Source organism: Amia ocellicauda, chromosome 18 (assembly GCF_036373705.1).
Source record: "Amia ocellicauda isolate fAmiCal2 chromosome 18, fAmiCal2.hap1, whole genome shotgun sequence".
NCBI classification, from domain to species: Eukaryota; Metazoa; Chordata; class Actinopteri; order Amiiformes; family Amiidae; genus Amia; species Amia ocellicauda.
The window spans coordinates 2,635,439-2,662,041 of NC_089867.1; the positions used below are offsets into that span (position 1 = coordinate 2,635,439).

General features: G+C 37.4%; 1 protein-coding gene across 1 annotated transcript; it reads right to left on the reverse strand.

Annotated features, from left to right (window-relative positions):
- Window positions 1-755: 755 nt before the first annotated feature.
- On the reverse strand, window positions 756-24,982 carry LOC136713799 (sorting nexin-31). The gene is made up of 13 exons (XM_066691015.1): window positions 24,796-24,982; window positions 24,556-24,630; window positions 23,567-23,681; window positions 20,929-20,993; window positions 20,118-20,228; window positions 18,031-18,121; window positions 17,058-17,145; window positions 11,855-11,924; window positions 10,910-11,002; window positions 10,407-10,610; window positions 8,750-8,848; window positions 6,274-6,351; window positions 756-2,848 (listed from the first exon to the last, which is right to left on the reverse strand). The coding sequence occupies exons 1-13, from the start codon at window positions 24,853-24,855 to the stop codon at window positions 2,753-2,755; spliced, it is 1,245 nt and encodes a 414-aa protein (XP_066547112.1). The 5' UTR covers window positions 24,856-24,982; the 3' UTR covers window positions 756-2,752.
- Window positions 24,983-26,603: the final 1,621 nt, after the last annotated feature.

The window sequence follows — 26,603 nt, forward strand, 5'->3', positions numbered from 1 at the left end:
TGAGAAAAAAATATTGGGATTGATTTTACTTCCAATGACAACTTGGTATGTTCCTTCTAACAGTGTGATATTTTAACTAATAACTCATGGTAGGAAATTAAAACGGATTACTGGGGAATCAGTAGAAATGCTTGTTTCTGACAGCTTTACAGTATTTGCAATGTTTCTAGGAGCACAACAATTACTTGGCAACAATAAAAAGCAAACCTCCAAACATGACCAGAGAAAAACTCTATAACAAAAATGTAATCCAATGAAAGTGAGAGAAACAAAATCGTGTTTCGCATTTCCACCATTCGTCACATGGAGTACCTTAACTCAAACAGGCATCAAAGTAGAGCCAGGTTGAGATTTTACCAGAGGAGTGGGAGTCTTTTCTGCAGGGTGCTTAAATGCGTTGATCCTTCACTGATCAAGGTGTTCCGACATATGTCTAGAATAGGTGGCATCCATGACACAAGTATAATGTCCTTTTCTTGCTCTTAGGCAGTTGTTTTTGTTGTGCTGGTGAGACTGACTCGCTATTCGTTGAGGTATACCACGATTCATGGAATGAACACTAACTGCTTCTGCAACATATTTGTCAATCACAACAAGTGAAAGACAGATGACAGGCACTGCATGCAATGTCAACCTTCTGCATTTATTAAAAGATCAGAAAACAAATCACCTTTCAACAGTTCTGAAATGTGACCAGTATAACCATGGCCACTACAATAGCTGGTTAAAACAAACACCAGAAATGAGTTGCCAGGATAACATATTTATTATTTTTACAACAAAAAGAACAGTGTAAACATCAGTCAAAGAAGTCTCCCAACTCCCCAGCTTGAGGTTAACCTGAGGTCTGGCATACATACGAACAGACTTAAAACACAGCCTATACATTTCAAGGCACATACAATATATTAAGGCACATATAATTCAGCAAAGAATATAAATTCTTCTTAAATATATACAAATAGATTGGTTCTTTCTTTCCATCTTGTTCACATTATTTACATTACTTATCGTGCTTTGGTTTTCGTCATACTAAAACAGACAATGTACACAATTTCTATCCTCCCAGTAACATATTACCCATACATCTGTGATTGGGATAAGATATAGGATAATATTTATATTTATGTGCTATAACATATGATATATGGTCTTACATAAATTGATTTGACATTTGATTTTTAGAGGAAGAACTTCAGTTTTAGAAAAAGCACAATTTATCATTTATAATATAATTACAAAAACAGAACACTAGACAGGTACAACTCCCACTTTAAAATGAAATACACTACGAGCCTTTAACCATAACAGAATAACAACTCTTCTGAGAGCTCTTTAAAATAGATCTGAAACTCTTGTATTCGTTTCATTTGATTACTCTCAGTACAGCGCAGTACAGTGCACACTACTCCAATTTACTCGTTTCCATTCATAAAGGCCTACCCAAGAGAGATGTGGAGACATATAAAAGGGCCTTTAGCAGATCTGCAGGAGCTGGCCGCTAACTAAAAGGGTACCGTCATGTGGGCTCCACTTCACTCTTCTGCTGACGTAACAGAATGACAGTTGGAATAATGTTCCCGAGGAGCGGTGGGGGGCACGGGTCCCTGCGGCTGACTGCCCTCGGGGATTAAACACAATAGCTTTGTGATGAAGTGGACTCTTCTACCAAAGCCTGCTACAGAACTGTGCTGACTGCAGGCTTCTGGTTAGGACTGTGAGCAAACAAATTGAATGCTCACTGAAATGTTGGCCTACTCCTCACTTACCCAAGCATAAAGAGAATGAAAAGAGCAGGACAGACCCATCTGTCTTTCAGATCATGTGAGAGGTGTTGGAAAAATATAAACAGCGAGTTCAGTTATCAAAATACATTTAAAACAATACATTCCCGAAAACAGCGTCAATGTTTAGAGACAAGCAGCTGCCTGTACCTTTTGAACAAATTCATAACCCTGTTGTTGATTATGAAGAACATAAACAAAACAAAAAAACACACACACACACACAAAAAGAACAAAACAACAACTTAAACCCTGAAACTCCACACTTACTTATTAATCCAAGATGAAGGTGTTTTTGTTTAAAAGGAATGCCATTCTCAAGACTCGTTTCAGCTTAAGCAAGGATGTCTGAAGTTTCAAACTGTTTGTGTTGGGCCTGGACGAGCAGCTGGAACTGCCTGTACCAATAAAGCAGTCCAGAGGCAGAGGGCCAGAACTCAGTGAGCATCTCGTCTGTGCCAAGGATAGGCCGCCTCAGGGACTCACTGTACACTCACTGTCTGAGCAGCTACAGTTGTTTCTGCTGTTTGGATAGCTAGTCAGAAAGTTATGGGGTTGGCTGGAGTGGTGGGAGTAGTAGACTTGGTAAGTAAATGTTCCTTTAAATGTCTACTGTTAACGGGAAAGTAAACAAGAGCCTAAAGAACAACCCGCCCCCTGGCTGCCCCTAAAACGACCCAGTTTCCCTGTAAGCACTGAGCTCATCCGATCGAAACTTTAAAGGAAATGTTTGAGGATTGTTTAGTGGTACCATTTAGTAGTGTTTTTTTGTGTTCAGAGGCAGACTGGAGGTTTCATCTAAACTGAAAGGACACCTGTAGGTTTCCCTGATGTTGAGAAAGAAGAGCATGACCCCAGTACACAATTTTATACAGTAGCTCCTTGACCAGGCCGATTCTGAAGTGGAAGATAAAGGACCTTTGGCTCAGGAGTGTTTGGGTTTTGATGTATACTCGGGCTGCGACAGCTCAAAGGTCATGGTCCTGGATTCCTTCAAACACGTCGCCATTGCTGCCAATAACTTTGCTTCTGACTCCCAACTGCTCTGGTTCTGAATGGCAGGTCTATCACACAGGGAATAGTAGATAAATAATTGAACACCAATGAAAGAAGCAGTCCAAATGGTAGTCATACATTTAGAATGTATCACCTCTAGAATCTTTTTAGTCACATTATAAGTATTAAGTTAATTTAAGTATGTTTCTAAAACATAAAACATGGCCAACAATGTCAAAGTTTCTTGACTATGAGGATGAAGTACATTTCTCATTTGATTTCACTCCCAGTTTAAACTGCTTGCAAAAAATTAAAATCATCAAGTGAGTTAGGACCTCTTCTCAGTGGAGAAACATTTGGATTGGTTCTTCACTGTCAAGAGATAAAAGGAATTCAGACTGGATTCTAATTTTAGTACCTCCACTTTGTAATTATTTATGATGGTACTTAACATCCAGAAACAGATTGTAACGGGGAGTTACAGATTTGATTTACAATCTCTTAATTTTGTCTTCAAACATATACGCAGGCCACCATATCATTTGAAAACCTCATGTCACTATTCAGCCCAGATTCTGTACTGTAACTGTGACCACCCAGAAAAACGTACCCAGCTCTCTTTTCTTCATGCTCAAAAGAACATCCTAGTGGACTTTGTTTTAGTATACCAAGTTACCAAATCAGAATAACTACATCGTTTAACGTGCCTATCAAAACAGAGTGCCATGGTTTTTATATAAGAAAATGTGTGTATGTATATAATTTTATGTTCAGGAGATGAAAGCAATTTTGAACCATTTTCAAAAATAGTTTTGACCGGTATTGCACATATGCGTGGAATTTGAACGTAAACAGAAAAGAAGACAAGCAGGAGATGAAGCACTCTAATAATGGGGGCTGGAACATTGTGCATGTACCTAATATATCCCAGAGTAATCCCTATGCAGGCAAAAGCCCATTTCAAAGAGGAGGAATATATAGAACATGAAACAACTGTGTGGCCAAGGGTAACAAGAACAGTCCCTGTGAGAGGACTAAAGAATAATAGTGTACTGACAAGAGATCTTTAAAACAACAAGTGTTAATGTTTGATAGAGGGTCGTCTTGTCCCAAAACAACCATGAAAACAAATGCAAGGGATGCAACATTTATATGGCAAGCTATTTTATCATTAATCCTCCCCTTTAAGAGCTGTACACCGATCAGCCATAACATTATGACCACCTGCCTAATATTGTGTAGGTCCCCCTTTTGCCACCAAAACAGCCCTGACTCGTCGAGGCATGGACTCCACTAGACCTCTGAAGGTGTGCTGTCCCCTTATAATGATGTTCTATTTCATTGTAAAAACAGGCCTTTTAATCAAAGCATAATTTGTTGATAATAATATAATTAAACAATTATTTCAGCATAGACATGTCTCCTTTAGGTCAGAATAAAATTTTTGGTCACCGTAATGAAGGTTTCAGGGTAATTTCAGCCATAACATTATGACCACCTGCCTAATATTGTGTAGGTCCCCCTTTTGCCGCCAAAATAGCCCTGACCCGTCGAGGTGTGCTGTGGTATCTGGCACCAAGATGTTAGCAGCAGATCCTTTAAGTCCTGTAAGTTGCGAGGTGGGGCCTCCATGGATCGGACTTGTTTGGCCAGCACATCCTTGATGCTTGATTGAATTGAGATCTGGAGAATTTGGTGGCCAAGTCAACACCTTGAACTCGTGATTCATCAGACTGCAGTCTGCAGGTTCTTCTTCCATTGCTCCATGGTCCAGTTCTGATGCTCACGTGCCCATTGTAGGCACTTTTGGCAGTGGACAGGGGTCAGCATGGGCACCCTGACTGGTCTGCGGCCACGCAGCCCCATACGCAACAAACTAAAATGCACTGTGTGTTCTGACACCTTTCTATCAGAACCAGCATTAACTTTTTCAGCAATTTGAGCTACAGTAGGTCGTCTGTTGGATCGGACCACACGGGCCAGCCGTTGCTCCCCACGTGCATCAATGAGCCTTGGCCGCCCATGACCCTGTCGCCGGTTCACCGCTTTTCCTTCCTTGGACCACTTTTGTACTGACCACTGCAGACCGGAAACACCCCACAAGAGCTGCAGTTTTGGAAATGCTCTGACCCAGTTGTCTAGCCATCACGATTTGGCCCTTGTCAAAGTCGCTCAGATCCTTACGCTTGCCCATTTTTCCTGCTTCTAACACATCAACTTTGAGGACAAAATGTTCACTTGCTGCCTAATATATCCCACCCACTGACAGGTGCCATGATAATGAGATTAACAGTGTTATTCACTTCACCTGTCAGTGAATGTTATGGCTGATTGGTGTATTCTTTATCAAGAGTTGTATATTAACATCATGAATTGTATTTGTATTTTACAAGACTGGGTTTTTAAGATGTGTTAAGGCATTTTGAAATCTAAAAGACTTGATTTTATGAGCTGATGCGGAATTTGTGCTCGTTTTGCAAAGGCTACAGATATATTTGAACTTCTGTCAGTTTTGTTATTCTGTCGCCAGTATGAAATAAGTGTTTGGATGGACTGCATGTAACAATGCACAACAGTGGTCTTGCCGTTTTGTATTTTACAGTCTGTTGCTCTACTACTTTTATGTTATTAATCTTGTGGTTATTTCTTAAATGGAAGAGATCAAATTCAAATTAATAGAAAGCAACAGTGGAAAGTCTGGCCTAAGTTTATTTTGCTTCTATGATACAGTAAAAATAAATATTCTAGTATTCAAAATAATAATTTGAGTATCTTGTGTGTTTAGTATAAATATGTTAGTTTTTTTCTGACGAAAAGACACAAATTCGTCCGTTTTCTCATTGGAAATAGGTACATTTCAAAATATCACTGTCCTGGTCACAAAAGCAAAGTTTGTGGGGAATAATAGCCATTTTCTATACTTTTGAGGCATAAGCAATTAGAAAATAACACTTACTACCCAGGAACAAAAAAAAATGTTACACGGTGTATTTAATCAATCTTTAGAGTTTAAACTAGATTTAGGCATTGGCTTGGGCTTGATTTCCCAGTAAACATTGGCATCCATTATGTTTAGGGTTCTGCTTTTAATGGGTTGACTAAAACACACAAACTTGTGGATTGGGAGAAACTTCAGATGCTGATGTTGGTAAGCGTTCTGTGCTATTGTTATGGCTAATAATTTGAAGGGTAGCTTAACTAACCTTCACCCAAAGCCAACACTCACACCAAAGATATCCTGTACTAAACCTATTTGGTCTTTCACATTCCTAACAGATAAACATATTAGATGTGCTGGAAATTAAACTAGAAACTGTTAAAGGCTCACCTGTACCTTCTGGAAAACACATTCTGCTTTCAGTTTGTATTTGTGTTATTTAAGAAAAACAGTTGCTTCAGTGTACAGATCAGCACACAACTAATACAAATACAATACTCTACAAAAAAAAGATAAAGATTAATATAATGATGAAACCAATATTTTCCGACTCACGATTTCAATGGCGTTTTCACATTTCTTTGCTGGCCATTCTAACAAAACTTGGCGCATAAACATGCTAATCAGGAATGCCTAGGGAGGGAAAACAGGTTCTTCTCAGAAATGCTGGTATGGTGAGACATGACACTGACCTTTTATAGCTTCTGAAATCAGGAGGATGTATTGCATCTATTTTGCATATATATATATATATATATATATATATATATATATACACATACACACATACATACATACATACACACACACACACACACACACACACACTACCAGTCAAAAGTTTTAGAACACCCCCATTTTTCCAGTTTCCATCTCATTCAGACGGTCACAGATCACTCCGTTTCGATCGGATCTCTTTGCAAATAGGCTTGTTTCGTTCAGAACAACCTAACTATTAATCCAGTATATATTATTTGATGAATGTATATTTCAGAATGCGGAGGCAGGGTATAAAAAACTAAATTTTCACATCAGAGAATGCTTCACATCGTTTGAAAGCTGAGTTTCAGCTTTTATGGGATCTCAAACACTTGGCAAACAGTGAAGAGTACACATGGGATTAAAGAGAAGCACATGGATTTGGTGCCCTTTTAAGGGTACCAGAGGGGTTTGTCAGCTTAAGGGGTTACATTTTCTCAAAACAAAACGATTCCAGGATTTATTTTTTATCTCCAATTGTTTATTTGTTCTATGCTTTAATTTCAGATTACACTGAGACATTAAACTGTGTACATTTTGATAAAAACTGGAAAAACTGGAGGTGTTCTAAAACTTTTGACTGGTAGTGTTATCTATATATTTTTATTTTAATGTTGTCAACATCCCTATTTCATTCAACGTCTCTAACAGAAAATGTTGAGCAAGTTCACTGTGAAACTGTAACAATACATATACAGTGCATCCGGAAAGTAGTCACAGCGCTTCACTTTTTCCACATTTTGTTATGTTACAGCCTTATTCCAAAATGGATTAAATTCATTATTTTCCTCAAAATTCTACAAACAATACCCCATAATGACAACGTGAAAGATGTTTGTTTGAAATCTTTGCAAATGTATTAAAAATAAAAAACAAAAAAAGCACATGAACATAAGTATTCACAGCCTTTGCCATGACACTCAAAATTGAGCTCAGGTGCATCCTGTTTCCACTGATCATCCTTGAGATGTTTCTACAACTTGATTGGAGTCCACCTGTGGTAAATTCAGTTGATTGGACATGATTTGGAAAGGCACACACCTGTCTATATAAGGTCCCACAGTTAACAGTGCATGTCAGAGCACAAACCAAGCCATGAAGTCCAAGGAATTGTCTGTAGACCTCCGAGACAGGATTGTATCGAGGTACAGATCTGGGGAAGGGTACAGAAAAATTTCTGCTGCATTGAAGGTCCCAATGAGCACAGTGGCCTCCATCATCCGTAAATGGAAGAAGTTTGGAACCACCATGACTCTTCCTAGAGCTGGCCGCCCGGCCAAACTGAGCGATCGGGAGACTAGTCAGGATCGAGGGAAAAGATGAATGCAGCAATGTACAGAGACATCCTTGATGAAAACCTGCTCCAGAGCGCTCTGGACCTCAGACTGGGGCGAAGGTTCATCTTCCAACAGGACAACGACCCTAAGCACACGACCAAGATACCAAAGAAGTGGCTACGGGACAACTCTGTGAATGTCCTTGAGTGGCCAGCCAGAGCCCAGACTTGAACTCGATTGAACATCTCTGGAGAGATCTGAAAATGGCTGTGCACCGACGCTCCCCATTAAACCTGATGGAGCTTGAGAGGTCCTGCAAAGAAGAATGGGAGAAACTGCCCAAAAATAGGTGTGCCAAGCATGTAACATCATAATCAGAAAGACTTGAGGCTGTAATTGGTGCCAACGGTGCTTCAACAAAGTATTGAGCAAAGGCTGTGAATACTTATGTACATGTGCTTTTTTTGTTTTTTATTTTTAATTAATTTGCAAAGATTTCAAACAAACTTCTTTCACGTTGTCATTATGGGGTATTGTTTGTAGAATTTTGAGGAAAATAATGAATTTAATCCATTTTGGAATAAGGCTGTAACATAACAAAATGTGGAAAATTGAAGCACTGTGAATACTTTCCGTATGCACTGTACATGAATGATAATATGGGACGAAAGATTTGTTTTAACTTTCTTTTTGTTACTAAAAACATAGAAATGTATTGGATAACTGACAAAAGGTGTACATACATATATGCAATATATGTATGTTATCTAGTAGATCGTTTTTTGTTTGTTTTTTCTGATCTAGTAGCTTTTTAAAATGTATCTTCCAAACCCATAGCAGTGCATGTTTCCTAAAGCATGTCAGTATAAAAGAACATTTGTAATGTGAGCAGTTCCAAACATGCAGATTATGACTACATCCATGATGATGAATTGAAGAAGCATTCTTAAATACATTCATATCATAATTATATCTTAATCTGGAGAAGTAGATACCTGTTTAGTGTGAATGGTAATCCATTTACAAGACTTGTTGGCAAAGCAGTATTCAAAACTTAGATCCAGCAAGACCTCGTCATCTATGCTTGATTTTGACTGAAAAAAACAGAACAAGAAATCGCTTAAATACATTTTAGCACTAAATTGTGTAGTGGTAACGAGTCGAGGTGATTACAGCAAGTTCAGATAGTGTCAATACTTAAATTTACCATACAGTACATTAATCTGGAAGCCAGATCTGGAATGGATCACCAGCTAATTAGAAATTAACTCTAATGGCCTCATTCCAAACACACAGGAGACTAACTAGCCATACTTACAACACTTCTGCATCAACCCAATGGCATGGAGTTTGATGGAAGACACAAATGCTGACAGAGACCAACAAATGCCACTTAGTATGCTTACTGTGAGGAAAGCCCTCAAAAAGGCCTCTAAGGTCAGTCATGCCTGTCACCTCAATTTACACAGAAGCCAGTGTGCTGACTGACACAGCATCACTTGCTTCATGACTGAGATACTATCTTAAAAAAATGATTTGATTTTCAAGAACGACCACCTTTAAGAACAATGATATTGGGGAAGTGACCCAATTAAGCCCACCAAAAAGTTGTACATATTTTCGTATAGATATGTGAATTGCTTCCCACTAAAGTGGGTATTAAATCAAAGATTAATCTCTCATGTAAAAACTTGTGGTACATTTTGTAATAAATGTACTAAATTAAATTATTTAATTGCAAAAGTGAAAAGTCCAGAGTGGGCTTCTAAAATGTTTTGGTTTACTATGGTCATCAACAGTTTTTCTCAATTTGTTGTTGTTCTACTTCATCTGTCTGTGTGACCATCATTCTGACAGTGTCCCGCGTTAGCTCCAGAAACTCATGAAATATATATTTTCAAATACAAAATTGTGCTTTTAAATACCAAGCAAATTAATCATATAAGGTTTCATTTGATTTATTTCTCTCTTAATTTTGTAATTCTTATCAATATTCACCAAGTTTGGTCACCAAATTCCAGAAAAATGGCTTCTTGGAAGGGCCCTTCATAAAGCAAAGTTTTGGGGTGACTTTGGGGCCACAGTGGCAGCACAAAGTCATACATAACTCCAGAACAAAAAATGTGATTGGCTCCAAATATTACGTAACATGACAGAAACAACTTTGTGCATTTTCTGTGAAACAGATCATCCTTCTAATATTTCCTGTCTTTTCTGTATTTCATAATAAAAGGGCAAGTGGGCTTATAAGGTACGTGGACTTAATTGGGTCACTTCCCCTACAATTATATGAACATTAATTTAATGGTACATGGTCCGAGAGAGCACAGAGAGTGCAACAACAAATACTGAGAAGGTCTTTGATGCCAGCCCTCAAGATCCTAGTTTAAAGGCTTATTAATTAAGAGATATAAAACAAGTAATAAAAAGCAGATCAAAGATAATAAAAAAGATAATGGGTTTCTGAGAAGGCCTTATTTGGAAATTGAAAGATTATTCTGAAGGACATTATTAAATGTTTATAAAATAAAAATAATTTGAGCCAACCCATAAGTGAAAATAGCAAATAAAATATAAATATATCAATTGAATCAACAAACATTGAATTTATTTAACAAAGGCAATGATAGTGCCAGGGAGAGGGATACTCACGAACATGTTCACACGCCAGCACTTAATTCTACTGATCTCAAAGTGGTCTTCCTGGATTTGGTTGCTAGGTAACTTAATGCAGCAACTGATGCCCTCATATCCCACCCTAACGACAGCAGGGCAGTCAGGCTCCGGGTAATCGCAAGTACAGGGGTCTACCTGGATATAGCCATAGTACTTCAAATGCCAGGCAGCCTCTAAAAACTGAGACAAAATGAAAAGAGGTTAATGGGTAACAATGCTCCAGAGAGGACAGGATGTTGCCTAGTTTCGTTCTCTGTACTTACAGGTCTTCATAACATTTAGTGATTTCATACAGAATTCACTTCATTGTGTAGGTCTAGAATTAATAGGATATAAAAACAAAAACTAAGTATCAACTTTATCATCCAACATATATACAGAGAGGAGGGGTGAAAAACATAATAGCTTAACCTGAACCCCAGTCTGAATAACCTGGACATTTGCTCAGAGCTATGAATGTCCTGCTGTATGTGGCATACCTCTCTTTTCTGCCCAGTCTCTAGCAAAGCATTGAGTGTCTGGTGCTGCTGTTCTGTGGGACAGCTCCACCCCCTCCGCATGTGGCTGACTGCCTACAGCAAAAGACGATCTTGCTTTAAACTCCTGTCTTGAGTAAGGGAGAACTTGGGCAGTTCATGACCTTTTGCCCACCATTGAAGCCTAACAGGACATAAGCAGCAACATTATGGAGCAAGCAAAGTTAGGCTTTTGATCTAGTGAAAAAACATAACAAGCATTATTCCACATGCTTTTGCTCATGTAAGTACAGTGAATTCCAGTCTGACCATTTTTTTTTTTTTTTTAATATAATTTTCACATTTTTTCTTTTTTTTTTTTTTTCACCTCAGAAATGCATTGGGCCATAGGATGAAAAATCATTATCAACAACAGGCAATTTATAAAAGCATGCAAACTGTAGATTTCCATGGTATCTGCTTTTAAAATTATTTGTACACACACAATCACAAACAGATGGTCATGTATCCAACTAGCCAGTTTTTGCAGGAATAAAGTTATATTGCTTGATATACTCATTTGGGACCCAAGTTTAAGATTAAAAATATTGTGCAAAAGACTCCATTTTATATCTAGGCTTGGTTTGTAAAGGCAATATAAACAAAGCTTCCGAGTTTTTCACTTTAGAAGTACTGGAAAAGGCAGGGCTATATCAATAAACAATTGTTACTACAGCAACATTAAAAAGTTACATTGTTTCATTTGTATTTATATATTTATTTGCTTTGCAAAGAGGGTACATTATCCCTTGAATGTTTGACGTAGTAGACACCACTAAATTAGATATTCTAAAACAGTTTTATATTTGACTGAAGTGTATGTGTGTAGTAGTTGCATTATAATAGTAGAGCAAATCACCAGAAGACAGGTGTTTTACAGTACACCTGTAGGCTTTTATTTTCACTCACTTGTGTGCAGAGAAGATTCAAGGCACAGCTGTTCTGCATGACGGTCTTATCCAGGGACCGATCCATATAGCTGACAATACAAAACAAAGACTTATGCCTGTACTTCAGCAGATGGTAAACTTCATCACTGCTAGTACAGACATGCAATATTTGTTTGGTTCCCTCCCCCTAAAATTGGAATCATTATAAATGGATTTTCTCAACTTAAATAAACAAAAATAAACTGTATAATAATAGCCACATGGAGGGGACACTTAGATTTTCTCCACATAAAACAGGCAGCTGCCACAGTAACTTGGTCTAATTTAACAAATCTGAAATATTTTAACTGAAATAAATAATACACTCTACACACAAAATCAGTCTTCTTATAATTTAAATCTGGTAATCGCATAAGTATGTCCTTCAAAGTGCTTTACATATATATACAAAAAAAAGATCAAGACCATAAAAAGTTGTTCTGTATGTTAGTTTTTAGTTGCACATTCTTTTTCTCTCTCATGCAGGTGACATTCTCAAGGCCCAGTCAATGGAAATACCCCACTTAATCTGTACATACAACATACCTGCTAGGTGTTATGGTTGCAAGATAATATATATAATGTAAATTATCATTATTCATTATGGTCATTATTATTTCCCCCCTTCTAATTCTTAGGGAATTTCTGATACATTTTAATCCGATTCAAATTAAACTTCTTAAGCAGTCTTAAACAACGGTGTTGCTTTTCATTTTGACTATATTGGGAGAACCACTGGTGGTATAACAGCAAGCAGTTTGAAAAATGGATGTACAATAATGATAAAATCAAAGGTGTCTGAACAAGAGGTTACTATTATATTTCAGATACAAGTCACCTCTAAAGACCTCTATCACCATTCTTGTTATAGGATTATGGAGTTTGTTATAGTTGAGCTGACAAATATACAGCTTTCCCCCTTTTTTTAAAATAAATAAATGGATACATTAAATCTGTAATTGTATAATTGTGTAAGTTATTATTATATGATGGCTATTATTTTGTTGTTTTTGTGGGTTTTGAATGTATTAATGTGTATTATGATGTTCATAATACATTCAATTAATACATTTAAAAACACAATTACGCCAAACAGTTATGTAGCCCCCGAAGAAACAAACAAAAAGGTGTCATGTTAACTGTAAGTCTTGCCAGTAGAGGTAATTTTGTTAGGGCTAATTATGGTTTTAAAACAATAAAAAAAAAAACAAAAAAAAACAGTTCCAAATCTGGAATTGTTAAATCAATACAGTATTAACTAAAATAGTCTAGAACTGAAATCCAGACAATCACTCTGAAAAGTCAAGACAGGGCACTACCTCTACTGTCATTACTTTTTACCAGCATGTAAACTGAGCCAGAAGAAAAAGCCATTGTGTATTTCACATATTTACAGGCAGTGCATGAATTCACCTTCTCATGTTAAACTGGAATTACATCAGTCTTTTCACTGTTAAAGCAGCACCCTCAAGTGGTCATTCCACAGTGCAATGACACAACCAAGAATGCGTGTTTGCAGTATGCCTAAAGATCGATGCACAGACACAGGAAGTTAGCACATGCTACTAAATTCAGAGAAAGGTGAAGTTACCATACTGCACTATGAGCCCCATTACATAAACATTTGGGGTGCTCTGTGTTTGGCTCAGAGACTCTGGAAACTCAGGAACTTTACCAGATTGGAGGGAAATTTGGTATACAATTCTATACAATGCAGTGGTGAGCCTCATCTGCATGTTACAGGAAGTCAGTTTCACAGTCAAAGCAGTAAACTGAGTGGAAAGGTTATTTTTATGTAAAAATACCCCCTGCAGCATAACCCAAAGAAATATTCTTGCATGATCAGTCAATATCACAGGTGGGGGGAGTTGAGCTGTATGTGTTCAGGTGTGGAGAAAGATGTTTTTCTTTTTTTGTTTTGTCCTGGGCATGTGTGGGATTAGAAATCTCATAATATTTGAGAAAAAGTTAACAGGGATGAACGGCATACAAACAGGCAGCATTGATGGTTCTTAAGGATCATGTTTGGCTAACAGACACACAAGGAATAGGGAACTTTTGTTACTACTTTAAAAGGAACCTTCTGTAGAACAAAAAATACACACACAGGAACAATGATAATAATCAAAAATATGAATAAAAACCTATGACAGAATTAACATTCATGGGAGTGGTTTGAGCTGTACTGTAATGTCTAGTGTTTTGGGGAGATTAAAAGGGAATTAACGCACTTCCTAAAATTATGGTTTTACAAATCTTAATGTGTTGCCAATAATGAATGAGTAAGGTGTGTAGGATTCTTTTAAGATGGTATTTTATTTTTTTTCCCAAAAATGTATTTTTACTTATTCCTTTTCTTTTACTTATTTGTTTTTATAACTTAAGTCATTCCCAAACCTATAAGAATTGAAAAACAGGTTCAAAATTATCCCTTCTTATTTGAGAGATATGTAGAGTCATAAAAACACACTCACCTAGAGTTAATCCACAATTGTTCACTTGGTGTGTCCTCAAATGAATGCTTGGAGTTTTTGTAGTTGATACTGTGGCCACTATGCACATTGATGCATGTGATTTTCGTGACCAGTATATGTGATTAATGATTGTTTTTCCCACCATGTTTTATTTGCTGGCATGCTGATCTGGAGGTCAGCTTGACCAGATCTTTTCCGATTCCTCCTATTATGATCAATGATTATGTAATTAAAATGTGTTAAATATTTGAAAAATGCATAAACACGCTAACTTTTACCATTGAACCAAACATCAAAACGGTGTCTAAATCTTCTAATGGGCATCGTTTCTGAAAATGATTCAACATGAGCTGTGCCAATTGAAAATATTTGTCAACCCCTATCTCCTGTTTCTTTACCCTGTAAAACAGATTAAAAAAAAATTACAGACAAGGAGAAAATAGTAATATAAAACGAAGGAGTCATACCTGTATCACTTCTAAATGGACTACTTTTCTTAAGTCAACTTTCTCAAAACTGTAGCAGCCATTTTACCCTGAATACCCTGGACTGTCCTAGAGGGCGTAACACCTAAGAATCAATGGCTTTCTTTTCACCTTTTTATTACCTATCAGTGCAAACGGTTTGTGCATTGTGCATATTTGGCCTAGTGTCTAAAAACAGTGGTGGATGGTTATACATGCAGAATGTATGTTCTGGAAAAGATTAATTGTATTGGTAGGCTCCAGGAAAGGTATGGATGGTGATAGCAATATATTGCCACCTGGTAAGGCAACAATCATCATCATCTGACTTTAGCAGTCAAAGCCCCAACCTAAATCCAACTGAACATTTCTGGCATGACTTGAAGATTGCTGTCCATCAATGCTACCTAAGGAACATGACAGAGCTTGAACAGTTTTGTAAAGAAGAATGGTAAAATTCAATTCATGATCATTTTGGACTGTTTTATTTTTGGTAGGTGGCGGCACCTCAGGCTGGGGTGTTGGGATGGCATTTATTCTTAAATGATTCCTGGCTGTTATACAAAAGACAAAACTAATTACTTTCTGCAGATTGTACTGGAATAAGAAAGTAAGAAATTATTTTACGAAAACAATCACTTCAGAAAATCACACATTTAACATGCATTACCATGCATTTGAGCCTATGCATACAAAGCCATGCAGGCAATCGGGATAAAGTGATGCAAATGTTGGAATGCACTCTGATCAAAATTCTATCTTTTAATGTGGGATTGGTTTGCTTGCACAATCAATCTGCACTGCACATAATTTTTTTCTGTTGTTGGAAAGGAGAAAAGAATAATGTTGTCTAGAGAAACTATAATAATATCAAGGAGTAAAAGTGTGAAACTAACTCAGTTGACTTGATAACAAAAATGTGCACGGGGGATGACAAATTCTGTGCTACTGTAGTTTTCCCACTTTCCAGAAAGTTATGACATAAACCATGAAATAGCACACATATGTTGGCTTTTGACATCTGCCATGATTTTGTGAGTTTTAGATTTTAAAGTGTTAAAAGTTGCTCATATGATAAAAACTAGAAAATCCCATACACCATACTTATTCATTATTAGCAACAGAAATACGCAGAGAACTATAAATGTTAGGCAACGCATTAGTTGCCCTTTAAGATCACTACCATCCTCCCAAAATAACCTACCAGTGATCTGTGTTGAAATCAAGTCTGATTCCAGCTACAACAGACTTTCTCAGGCTGTATGAAGCCCTTATTGTCACAACAAAAAAAATTTGTTTGTAACAATACATAGGTTAAACGACACTGGATTAAAATGAGTAAAATAGCATGCGAGGCAATTCTGGTGCAAAACCTTATTAAATAAAAAAATAAAAATAAAAAAAGACTGATCTTAAAGTGTAATTCCAATTTATTCCAAACCAGCACTCAACTTGCCTACTTCAAATCCACATCAAACCTTTCCATATCATAACAAGAAGGAAAATCACGACTTTAAGAAGATGTTATAATGAGGAGCCTTGTGGCTGAAAAACCTTTGCTGGCATGAGGAATACCTCACAAAGCCTAGAATAAGAACTAAACCATATCACTTCTGAAGTGATAACTGGGAGAAAAGTGTTAAGACTGTGTGAAACCATATTTGTCTTGATCAGCTCCAGGAGAAAACTGTGCGAGAAAAAAAAAGCAAGACGAATTTGAAATGTGTAATGTAAAGGTATGGGTATGGTGAATTAACAGGACATGCAGCACAGGCACAACATTATCCTGTTATTCAAAACAAAATGCAAAGCCCTTGTGCCTGGTTTGACAAAAGAAGTTGAAATTCTACAAGGGTCTCTCCAGATGATAAAACATATTTCATAGTGGAAAATTAAATGAGAAAAAACTACTGGTTTTTAGCTTTAAACACAAATTGATCAGCTCATTTAATGTAAACACCTATGCTACAGATGTAATTTTAAAATTAGTTATCTTATTAATGGTTTAGGTATGGAATTCAGAAAGTAAGGTCCCTACTTGGTGTGTGACATCATATTCTCTCAGATTGTTATACCTGAACTACATTTAGAATTTCAAAACCAGTATTTATTGAGAGACCAGCTCCTTTAGCTTAAGTCAACATTATTTGACATATAATTTAAAAATGTACACACCCATTTCTTTGTAATCCAACACAAAAGGAATATACTGTACAAAATGATAATTGATGACACATTGACTGACCTCTTCAGTATCATGATTGTGCACTGCTGTTCTTTCAAAGTCTCCAAAGAGAGAACAGGCGATTCGAAGGGAGCCAGCTTTTTCAGAACTGGGGAGAAAATGTTAAATACAAAGTGTGACCAAGTGCTTGTTATATGAATAAATACAGAAGTGTAGTAAATGGTAGAGTTCTTTCAACAGAATAAGTCTATTTCAAATTGCCAAAAAAAGTCTATGAATAAACTAAGGAATGGTTCTAATTCTGGAAAACATTAAACATGTATTTAGAACAGGACTAACTTACTTGTACATGTTTTTCTTCATAATCGAGTTAGCAGCATGTTTCTATCAACGTACAGAATCTGTTCAGACAGACATCATGCGATTGGTTTAGCCTTGCTTCACATACTGTGTCTCCAACCATCAATGCATATGCAAAGTTTATTGAATATGACAATTTGCTTTTGTGTTTATTAACTTTAATGCAAAATCAAGCTGTGATTTTGACTAAGCATGTATAAATGACTATGACATTTGCCATACTCTCTAATAGCTTCTAGAATGGCTATTTAGGAGGCACAGAGTGGACCAGTGATTTAGATGAAGAGGCTACTACCTGTTACCCTAATTAAGTCACTGAACCTTTTTTGATTCAGTAAGATAGACATTAAGACAGTACGGTGTGGATTGCAACACCACTAGCTTCTAATCTGGTTTGATGGTTGGCAGCCTGGACAGTGGCCCCAGATGAGAAATCCAAGGCTGTTGCAATGAAGCACACTTTTACACAGGTTTGTTAATTGTAATGCTACTTCAGTTCACACACAGGTGTTTCTGCTTTGTTCTGGAAGTTATACTGCAGATTTTAACAATCATCATTTAACCAGTTTGAATAGAGAAAATGACTCATTCTCCAACTTTGTGCAGGCAATGAGCATGGAGAAGAAGAAAAACAGAGAACTGAGGTGGTCAGACATGATTTTGATTCACTTACCAGACATTTCTTCAAGGCTTTTCCATTGCACAAGGAACAGACCAAAGTACCTTTGAAGATCTCTGGAAAGACCTATTTTGTTTGCCACTGTCTGGAATGACATTTAGAAATAGATGTTGCACATGTACCTTCAGAAATGAGCAAATTACACAGACTGCATCAAGGGCTATTGAACGGTTAATCTTTACTGTTATAAGTTCTTTTTGTAGAAACGATTTGTCTGCATTGATGCTAACATTACAACATTTTAAACAAAACTGGCTAATGGGAATATCAGGAACCCACTGTAACATATGTGCCATACAAAGATCTGGTATATAGGAAGAATACATCTCTGTCAAATCCGTTGATTGTTTGTCACATATTATTATTATAATTTTTATTTCCTGGCAGATGCCCTTATCCAGGGCGACTTACAACATAAGCACAATACAAAGTATAAAACTGGCCTGATACCCAGGAGTGACACTGGGTTCTTAGGGGTTAAATAAATACTGTGGAGTCCAATGCTCAAGTTCACAGATTATGTTTTGCTGCTACAAGAAAATCATGGATGAGTCTGCTCCAGATTTGAAATTTCACAGGTGGTCCAAGAACATTGGGTGGTGGCCATTATAAACTTAAAAGGCAGACACATTTTCCCATCAACACTATTACCAGAAACACGCACCTCCCATAGGGCCCACTAAATAACTGCCACCGTGAACAAATCCAGGCATGTCTGCAAAGCTAACAAATGAGATCGAAAGGTTTAAAGATGGGAGAGGAGCCAGATCCTTTCCCTCCACTTCTCAATATTGAGACTTTCCACATTAAATCTATCGTGCGCAGTCCCAATGGTCCCAATTGATATTCTGGGTATCAGGGCAGTTTTAATTACTCACACTGAAACGTTTCAATAAGCATTACAACAGAACAGTAAACACAAATATTTTAATGGATTTTTAATTTCACATTTCCTTAAAGAGATTCCTCCATGGATTTATAATGACAGGTTGTTTTAGTGCCTTGCTACATCACCCCTGAGCAAACAACTTATACTCTTCATGCTTTCATTTTGTCAAGTTTACTTAATGCTTCAATGTATTTAGCAGTTATTTGTCAAGATTACATTGTCATCATTACTGAACCACTTAGCCATTGTGTTTATACAAATGTGTCAGTTTTCCATGACTTTTCCCAGGCTGAATATGAAACCGGACGGTTTTTTTAAGACATGTGGAAATCCTTAGATTTTTAAGTGCAAGTACATGTAGGATTTATTAAATGCAATTAGTATCATCTTAGTTCCAGAATACTAGATCATTACGTTTTTAAATACAGTGTCATGAACAGCACCCAACAGTCTGGAAGTCACTAGTAAAGGTTTGATTAGAAGTACCCGAGGGTCATGAATCATTAAGAATAAACTAGTCCAAAGCAGTAACAACAACCTCTCTCCTTTGCAGTTGTTTTGTAGAGGTTAACCTGGGTACATTAATTTCAAATACTCATGATCAAAGGAGTAATAAAGCAACATGTTGAAAGTCAATATTCATTTGTTAACACCATTAACAAACAAATGTGGAAAAGGGGAAAAAAAAAAGAAAAAGAAAGACATCAAAGTCAACGCAAGTCTGCACTGTGGCATAAACTTTGATTTCGCAGCGTTAAGTTAAGCAGCATTAAGACAACAGTACATTTCTGGTAGAGACTGAAAACTACATTAATACAAGCCAAGTACCCTTGCAGTCCCTTAAAACAAATACATAAATGACTGTGATGTGTACTAAATACTGGTATAAAGGGTTAAATTCAGTGTTTGTCATTATAATGTTAGCTATAACGATATGTCAGACTGATCCCTGCCGAGACTCTAAGCAGTCATGTAGAATATCCTTTATGCTCTTATATACAACCAATATAGTAACTCAACTTTACAATACTGAATGCTCAACCTAATCATCCTCACGGTGTGGTTCTTCTTAAATATTGAATTTGTTTTGTGCACACGTGTTTGGATAACCTCAAAAATAACAAGGCCAAAGACTTGACAGTAACACACAACTACAGCAAAACCGAGTACAGAAAAACATGGCACTCGTTACCTCCAGCAGTGTTTGGGCGGTGTCTGAAGTCTGAATGTCTGCCCTGATCTTCTGCAAGTCTGGAAGGAACACATCTAGGACTGCACTGACCTCAGTGATCCTGAAGGTCTCCTGTGAAGACAAGTAGAACATTCTGACCATTAATGTGTCAGTGTGCTCCCATCTGGTTTCAAACAGCCACCAAAACAGAATGACACAGCTATTGGACTACTCAATAAGACTTTCCATACTGCCACTCCGAAGCAGTACAGGGAGCTCTAAAATGCACAGCTGGAGAGGAAATGGAATGTCTCCTGATTTTGGCCTTGGAGGTGGAGTGTAGCTCTAGTTTTGGTTTCTGCAAATTAAGTAGGGCCTTGACCCCACACAAAACTAAACAGAGGCCTCACAAAAAACCCAGCTCAACCCTACCTCTTATTCTAAAAAAAGAACCTGTAGCCAAGTGATATAGATCAAAAATAATTAAATAAGCTGAGATTCCAGTTTAACATCTTACGAATGCTCTTGAAAATTACGGCTATCAGGTCTAGGCTTGCACGTGAAAACACACCTGGCTCATCATATAACAATATATACAAATTTGAAAAGCTAACAGCTGGGTCTTGTAAAACTATATTGGAGGTGCTACAAGCTGTAATGACACCTACTGAAATGGGTGCATCTGTTCAACAAAAACAGCAATTTAGAAAATGCCTGCAAATAAGCAACTCAGATCATTGGAAGTTCACACAGCAAACAATGGAGACCTATGAATAAGCATCATGACAATTAAATAAAAAGTACACTTTTCTCTGATTTACATTTTACTTACCTGTTGCATTTTTCTGAAGAACTTGCCAAAAATCTCAGAAGTTACAATGCTGGAGATGTCAGCCACTGAAAGGGGAATCATAAAAATAATGATATAACTCAGTTTTATATTTTATTCCCCCTTCGGCAATACAGACTCTCTCACAATTAATCAGCTCTACTTATTTTATCTGGAGACATGAGAGTACTTTCAACTAACCTTGTTGGATAGTTATTTGATTTTTAAGGAAATTAATAGCAGACCTGGAGACAGAGTTGCAGTGCTAATTCATAGAAAAACTGTAATAAGAAATGAGCATATGGATCACTTCAAGAAAACAGGCAAAAACAAAACACTTTTACCATTTTATCAACATTTGTATAAAAATTTAAAACACCTCATATTAAAATGGTGAGTATCATAATCACTGTAGTTAAAGTAGTTAATCTGTAGTTGAATCTATAATTTAATAATGTATATTGTATACTGATCAGACATAACATTATGACCACTAACAGGTGAAGTGAATAACACTGATAATCTCGTTATCATGGCACCTGTCAGTGGGTGGGATATATTAGGCACCAAGTGAACATTTTGTCCTCAAAGTTGATGTGTTAGAAGCAGAAAAAATGGGCAAGCGTAAGGATCTGAGCGACTTTGACAAGGGCAAAATTGTGATGGCTAGACGACTGGGTCAGAGCATTTCCAAAACTGCAGGTCTTGTGGGGTGTTCCCGGTCTGCAGTGGTCAGTACCTATCAAAAGTGGTCCAAGGAAGGAAAAGCGGTGAACCGACGACAGGGTCATGGGCGGCCAAGGCTCACTGATGCACGTGGGGAGCGAAGGCTGGCTTGTGTGGTCCGATCCAACAGACGGGCTACTGAAAAAGTTAATGCTGGTTCTGATAGAAAGGTGTCAGAACACACAGTGCATTGCAGTTTGTTGCATATGGGGCTGCGTGGCCGCAGACCAGTCAAGGTGCCCATGCTGACACCTGTCCACTGCCGAAAGCGCCTACAATGGGCACGTGAGCATCAGAACTGGACCACGGAGCAATGGAAGAAGGTGGCCTGGTCTGATGAATCACAAGTTCAAGGTGTTGACTTGGCCTCCAAATTCCCCAGATCTCAATCCAATCCACCATCTGTGGGATGTGCTGGACAAACAAGTCCGATCCATAGAGGCCCCACCTCGCAACTTACAGGACTTAAAGGATCTGCTGCTAACGTCTTGGTGCCAGTTACCACAGCACACCTTCAGAGGTCTAGTGGAGTCCATGCCTTGATGGGTCAGGGCTGTTTTGGCGGCAAAAGGGGGACCTACACAATATTAGGCAGGTGGTCATAATGTTATGGCTGATCGGTGTATATACACACACACATACACACTACCGGTCAAAAGTTTTAGGACACCTCAATTTTTCCAGTTTTTATTGACATTTACGCAGTTTAATGTCTCAATGTACTCTGAAATGAAAACATAGAACAAAAACAATTGGAGCTTATTTTGTTACCCCCTCTGGTAGCCTTAAAAGGGCACCAAATCCATGTGCTTCTTTTATCCCATGTGTACTTTTCACTGTTGTGTTGTTTGTCAAGTGTTTGGTATCCCATGAAAGCTGAGATTCTCAGCTTTCTAATGATGTGAAGTTATCTCTGATGTGAAAACATTTGACCCCCCCCAAAAAATTCTGAAAATTCTGAGTATAAAAGTGATGTGATACGATATGGCCTTCGCAGTCACCAGATCTCAACCCAATTGAACATTTATGGGAGATTTTGGACCGATGTGTTAGACAGCACTCTCCACCACCATCAAAACACCAAATGAGGAAATATCTTTTGGCAGAATGATGTTCCATCCCTCCAAGTAGAGTTCCAGAGACTCGAAGAATCTATGTCAAGAGCATTGAAGCTGTTCTGGTGGCTCGTGGTGCCCAACACCTTACGGAGACACTTTATGTTGTTTTTTCCTTTAATTTGTCTCCCATCTGTATATATATGTTAATTCACATTAAGCTCCGATTAGCTTTTGCTTTCGTTCTGACTGTGTGCTTATTGTTTAAAGTATGTCTTAAAGCGTCATAGTGCTGAGGGAACAGGTTATTATTTTGTACTTACACAAAATAATGCATGTAAAAAAGTCCTGTTAGAAAACTCCTAAACAAACACACCCAAAAGAAATCTGAATAGTTATTTGTCAGATATAGAAAACAAAAGAATAGCACTACAGACAACATAACCAGCCCTATATTCAGGAACCTGCACTACTGGGAGACGTGTAAATTGCACATTACTTCCGTTACAAAGAACCCTTTGCCCTGGCACAGAGCTTGTGAAGGCATGCCCACTTGACATAGTAGCCCTGTACTGTGGTGTGGGAATAATCCGTTAAATATGCCGGATGAACTGGAAATGCTGAAATGTCTTCTGAAGACAATACATTATTCCTCAAAGTATTGAAACTAGTGTGTGTCAAAGCGGTAATTATTGGCAAAACAGGATATTTTTATAGATTATCCACAACTACCATTGGCACAAAGCCAGCACTTTTTCCCTGAAAACTGCTTAGGAGCAAAATAAGTAATGGTAGTCCCAACAGATACATGTCAGGATACTGATCTGCTTAAGTACTAGTGAGGGTGACAGCTGACTCACCTTTCTGAAGGTACTGTTCCAGGTGGTGTCTCCTCTGGTCTGCCATTTTCTCTGTCATAGCCAGATAATATTTTGGTGGGAAGCGTGGGATACAGTCCTTAAAAACTCTTCTCAGCTAAAACAACAACACAAATCAATGGATATCCCCTTCTTAACTCATATGTAAAACAAAGAGAGATGAAGTGTATAAGGTCTCCGTCAATCATGTTGCAAATGTTCACAAGAGTGAAATATCATACTAGAATTAATTTTGTATTTTAAATTCCTTTTCCATTCTTTCTTTAAAAAAAAAAGATGCAGGTGGAACACTGGATTTTCCACTTAACTGCATTCATACCTGCAATTTATATGCAATATACCAGTAATATATATATATATATATATATATACAGCTCTGGAAAAAATAAGTCTAAATAAATGGTCTCAATTTTTTCCAGAGCTGTATATATATCTGATTAAGGATAATCAACTTCAAATCTGATTTTTTTTTTATATTACTATTCTGCAGATTACACATATAAAACAGAGATTCCAGAGTATATTTTTCAGAAAAGACAACTGGTCCAATTTACACATCTCAAGCATAAACAAGAGTCTTAGGTTATCAGCTAACTCAGCACTTGATAATTCATATAATAAAGTAAATACAACAAATGTTTCTTTATTGCCTGCACATACAATATAACATCTAAAACAAGACCTGGCACTACAGTGTCAGGTCTTGTCACTCCATAAGCAAACTTCCCCCTTTATTCATTATTAAGTTTTTTTTTTAAGTTATGAATGTTAATTGTACTTATTAATTGGAGCTCATTTATCATATGAAATTCTTTAAAATAATGAATCTTAACAAATGACAATGTATAGTGGGTGAGGTTCGTGTTTTGGAGAGAAAACGTGAACTTCTCTAATATACACATGATATTGTATTGCAGTAAAATGAAGAACAAAAAAAAAAAAGATATTTCTCCAAAACGAGATAAACATACCTTTTCATTCCACCTGTGCATGTCGCTATACCGAACTTTACATAATACAAACCCATCCAGGAAAATATGGTACACCTGAATAAAACAAAAACATAAACTTCATGGGCATACTCTGTAAATCAGAACCGAAACACATGTAACATATCAACCACGTCAATAACTGCACTGAACGTTACAATAAAACAGAACAGCTGCACCCGCACTACTCACTGCGTGGGCAAAATGACACATTGTACTTACCACATAACGTCCACCCAACTTATCAACTTTATCTTCTGTTATAGGTATATTGAAATCCATGCCTGGTTAGTTTATACACGTATATTTCTCAATCATTTCACAGCGTTTATGCCTCAGGTTATACGCCCGCAGACCTTAGTGACGCCGTCCTGTCCGCAGCGCCCCTCCCGCCAGGTAACAGCGAGGCTCTGACGCCGGGCTCAGTTTGGGAGATTTGGCTTTACAATGAGATAGCACGCAGGTGCCTTGTTCCCCTGATAAAGGAACAAACGTGAAACATCTACTTTTGATGTTAAAGCTTTTCACATCAATGCACAGAATTATGTTCAATGTAATACTTCATATTATTCACATTTTCAGCGCCAGCGTTTTCCACCATTTCACAGGTGTTGCTTATTTTGTATATAAATATAACGCATGCAGTGAAAAACCTCGCTCCACACACACACAAAACACCATTGCAAAAAAGAAAACTAACGCATGGAAACAATAACCAAAACAAATAATTGTCTCTGTGTTCTGTTGTGTAACCATGTCATTTTCAGTTTCCCTACATATAAAAAGTAATACATATTTTAAAATCCCTTCCATCAGTGTTTTATTAGAGTTCAAAACGCGCCCCCTAGTGAACGCTCCACGGAAAATGAAAGGCACGGAGGCACGTTTTGTTTGCAACATATTATGAGTCAGATGGTGAGGGTTTGGAAAATGATCATAGAATTGATAAAGATATCAAGGAAAAGGTTCTGTAATTTCTCTCTCAAGCTCTAATATTGCAGCATGAGAAACCAATCCTTACAAAACGGATATATGGAAGACAGGATCAATACTGGACATTCACCTTTTCTGACAACGTGGAACATGGACTTCACAAACAGAATATGACCTTTCACCCCTCATGGACTCATTGGATCATGGACTTCATAAAAACAGACATATGTCCTTATGCTTATGGAGGAGGATACAAACAGTGCTGACTACAAGGTGGGGAAAACCATCAAAATAAGATATTATTATTATTTTTTTTTTATTATTATTATTTTTATTTATTTCTTTACAACATAAGTGCAAACAAAGTGCAAAAATACAGAGAAGTACAAGGCATCAATCATTACAAATTCAACTTGGCTAAAACAAAAATAATAAATTTTACAAATTTCAATTTACAATTTACACAAGTACAGTAAGAGACTTCCTACATCCTGGACGGTGAAAGCTAAGTGCTATCAAGATGTAGGGTCACAGACAAGGGCTACGGGAAAGGGAGCAAGGAGGAAAACAATCAAGAATGCGAGGAGCATAATAAGCTGAAGTGCTATCTAACAGGGATAGAGGACTAATATTACAAGTGCTGTCGGAAGAGATGTGTCTTGAGTAAGCGCCGGAATGAGGTCAAGGACTCTGCTGTTTTGACTTCGGTGGGCAGGTCCTTCCACCACTTAGGGGCCAGGGATGAGAAGGAAGATATGTTACATTAAGCTTGTGAAAGTATTTAAGATAAAGCTTTACCCTCTGCCCCCGACTCCAGGGAACTCTGTAAGACAAACTAGTTCACCTGAAGTACCCTGGCTTCTCAGAGGTTCCTTGCTAAATTTTCCATTCAACACTGGTAAATTCTAGAGATTCTAAGCCTTTTCACACTGTGATATACAGATGGGTGACAAATTAAAGGAAAAACCTGAATAAATGAGTGGAGGAACATAATGAATGCAGATGCCACCAAACAGGTGTACTGCATGATACAATTAAGCAATTAACATATCATGCTCTGTGGCATGTATAAAAATGCTGAGCAGGGACAGTTGACC

Bases quoted from the DNA above. Each gene is read 5' to 3' on its own strand.
- LOC136713799 (XM_066691015.1), bottom strand. From the start codon at position 24,855: ATGGATTTCAATATACCTATAACAGAAGATAAAGTTGATAAGTTGGGT. The intron at 18,122-20,117 runs GTAACGAGTGCC...ATGTCATTCCAG, and splicing joins CCGCCCAAACACTGCTGGAG to ACAGTGGCAAACAAAATAGG. The intron at 11,003-11,854 runs GTGAGTGAAAAT...CTTTTGCTGTAG, and splicing joins TGAATCTTCTCTGCACACAA to GCAGTCAGCCACATGCGGAG.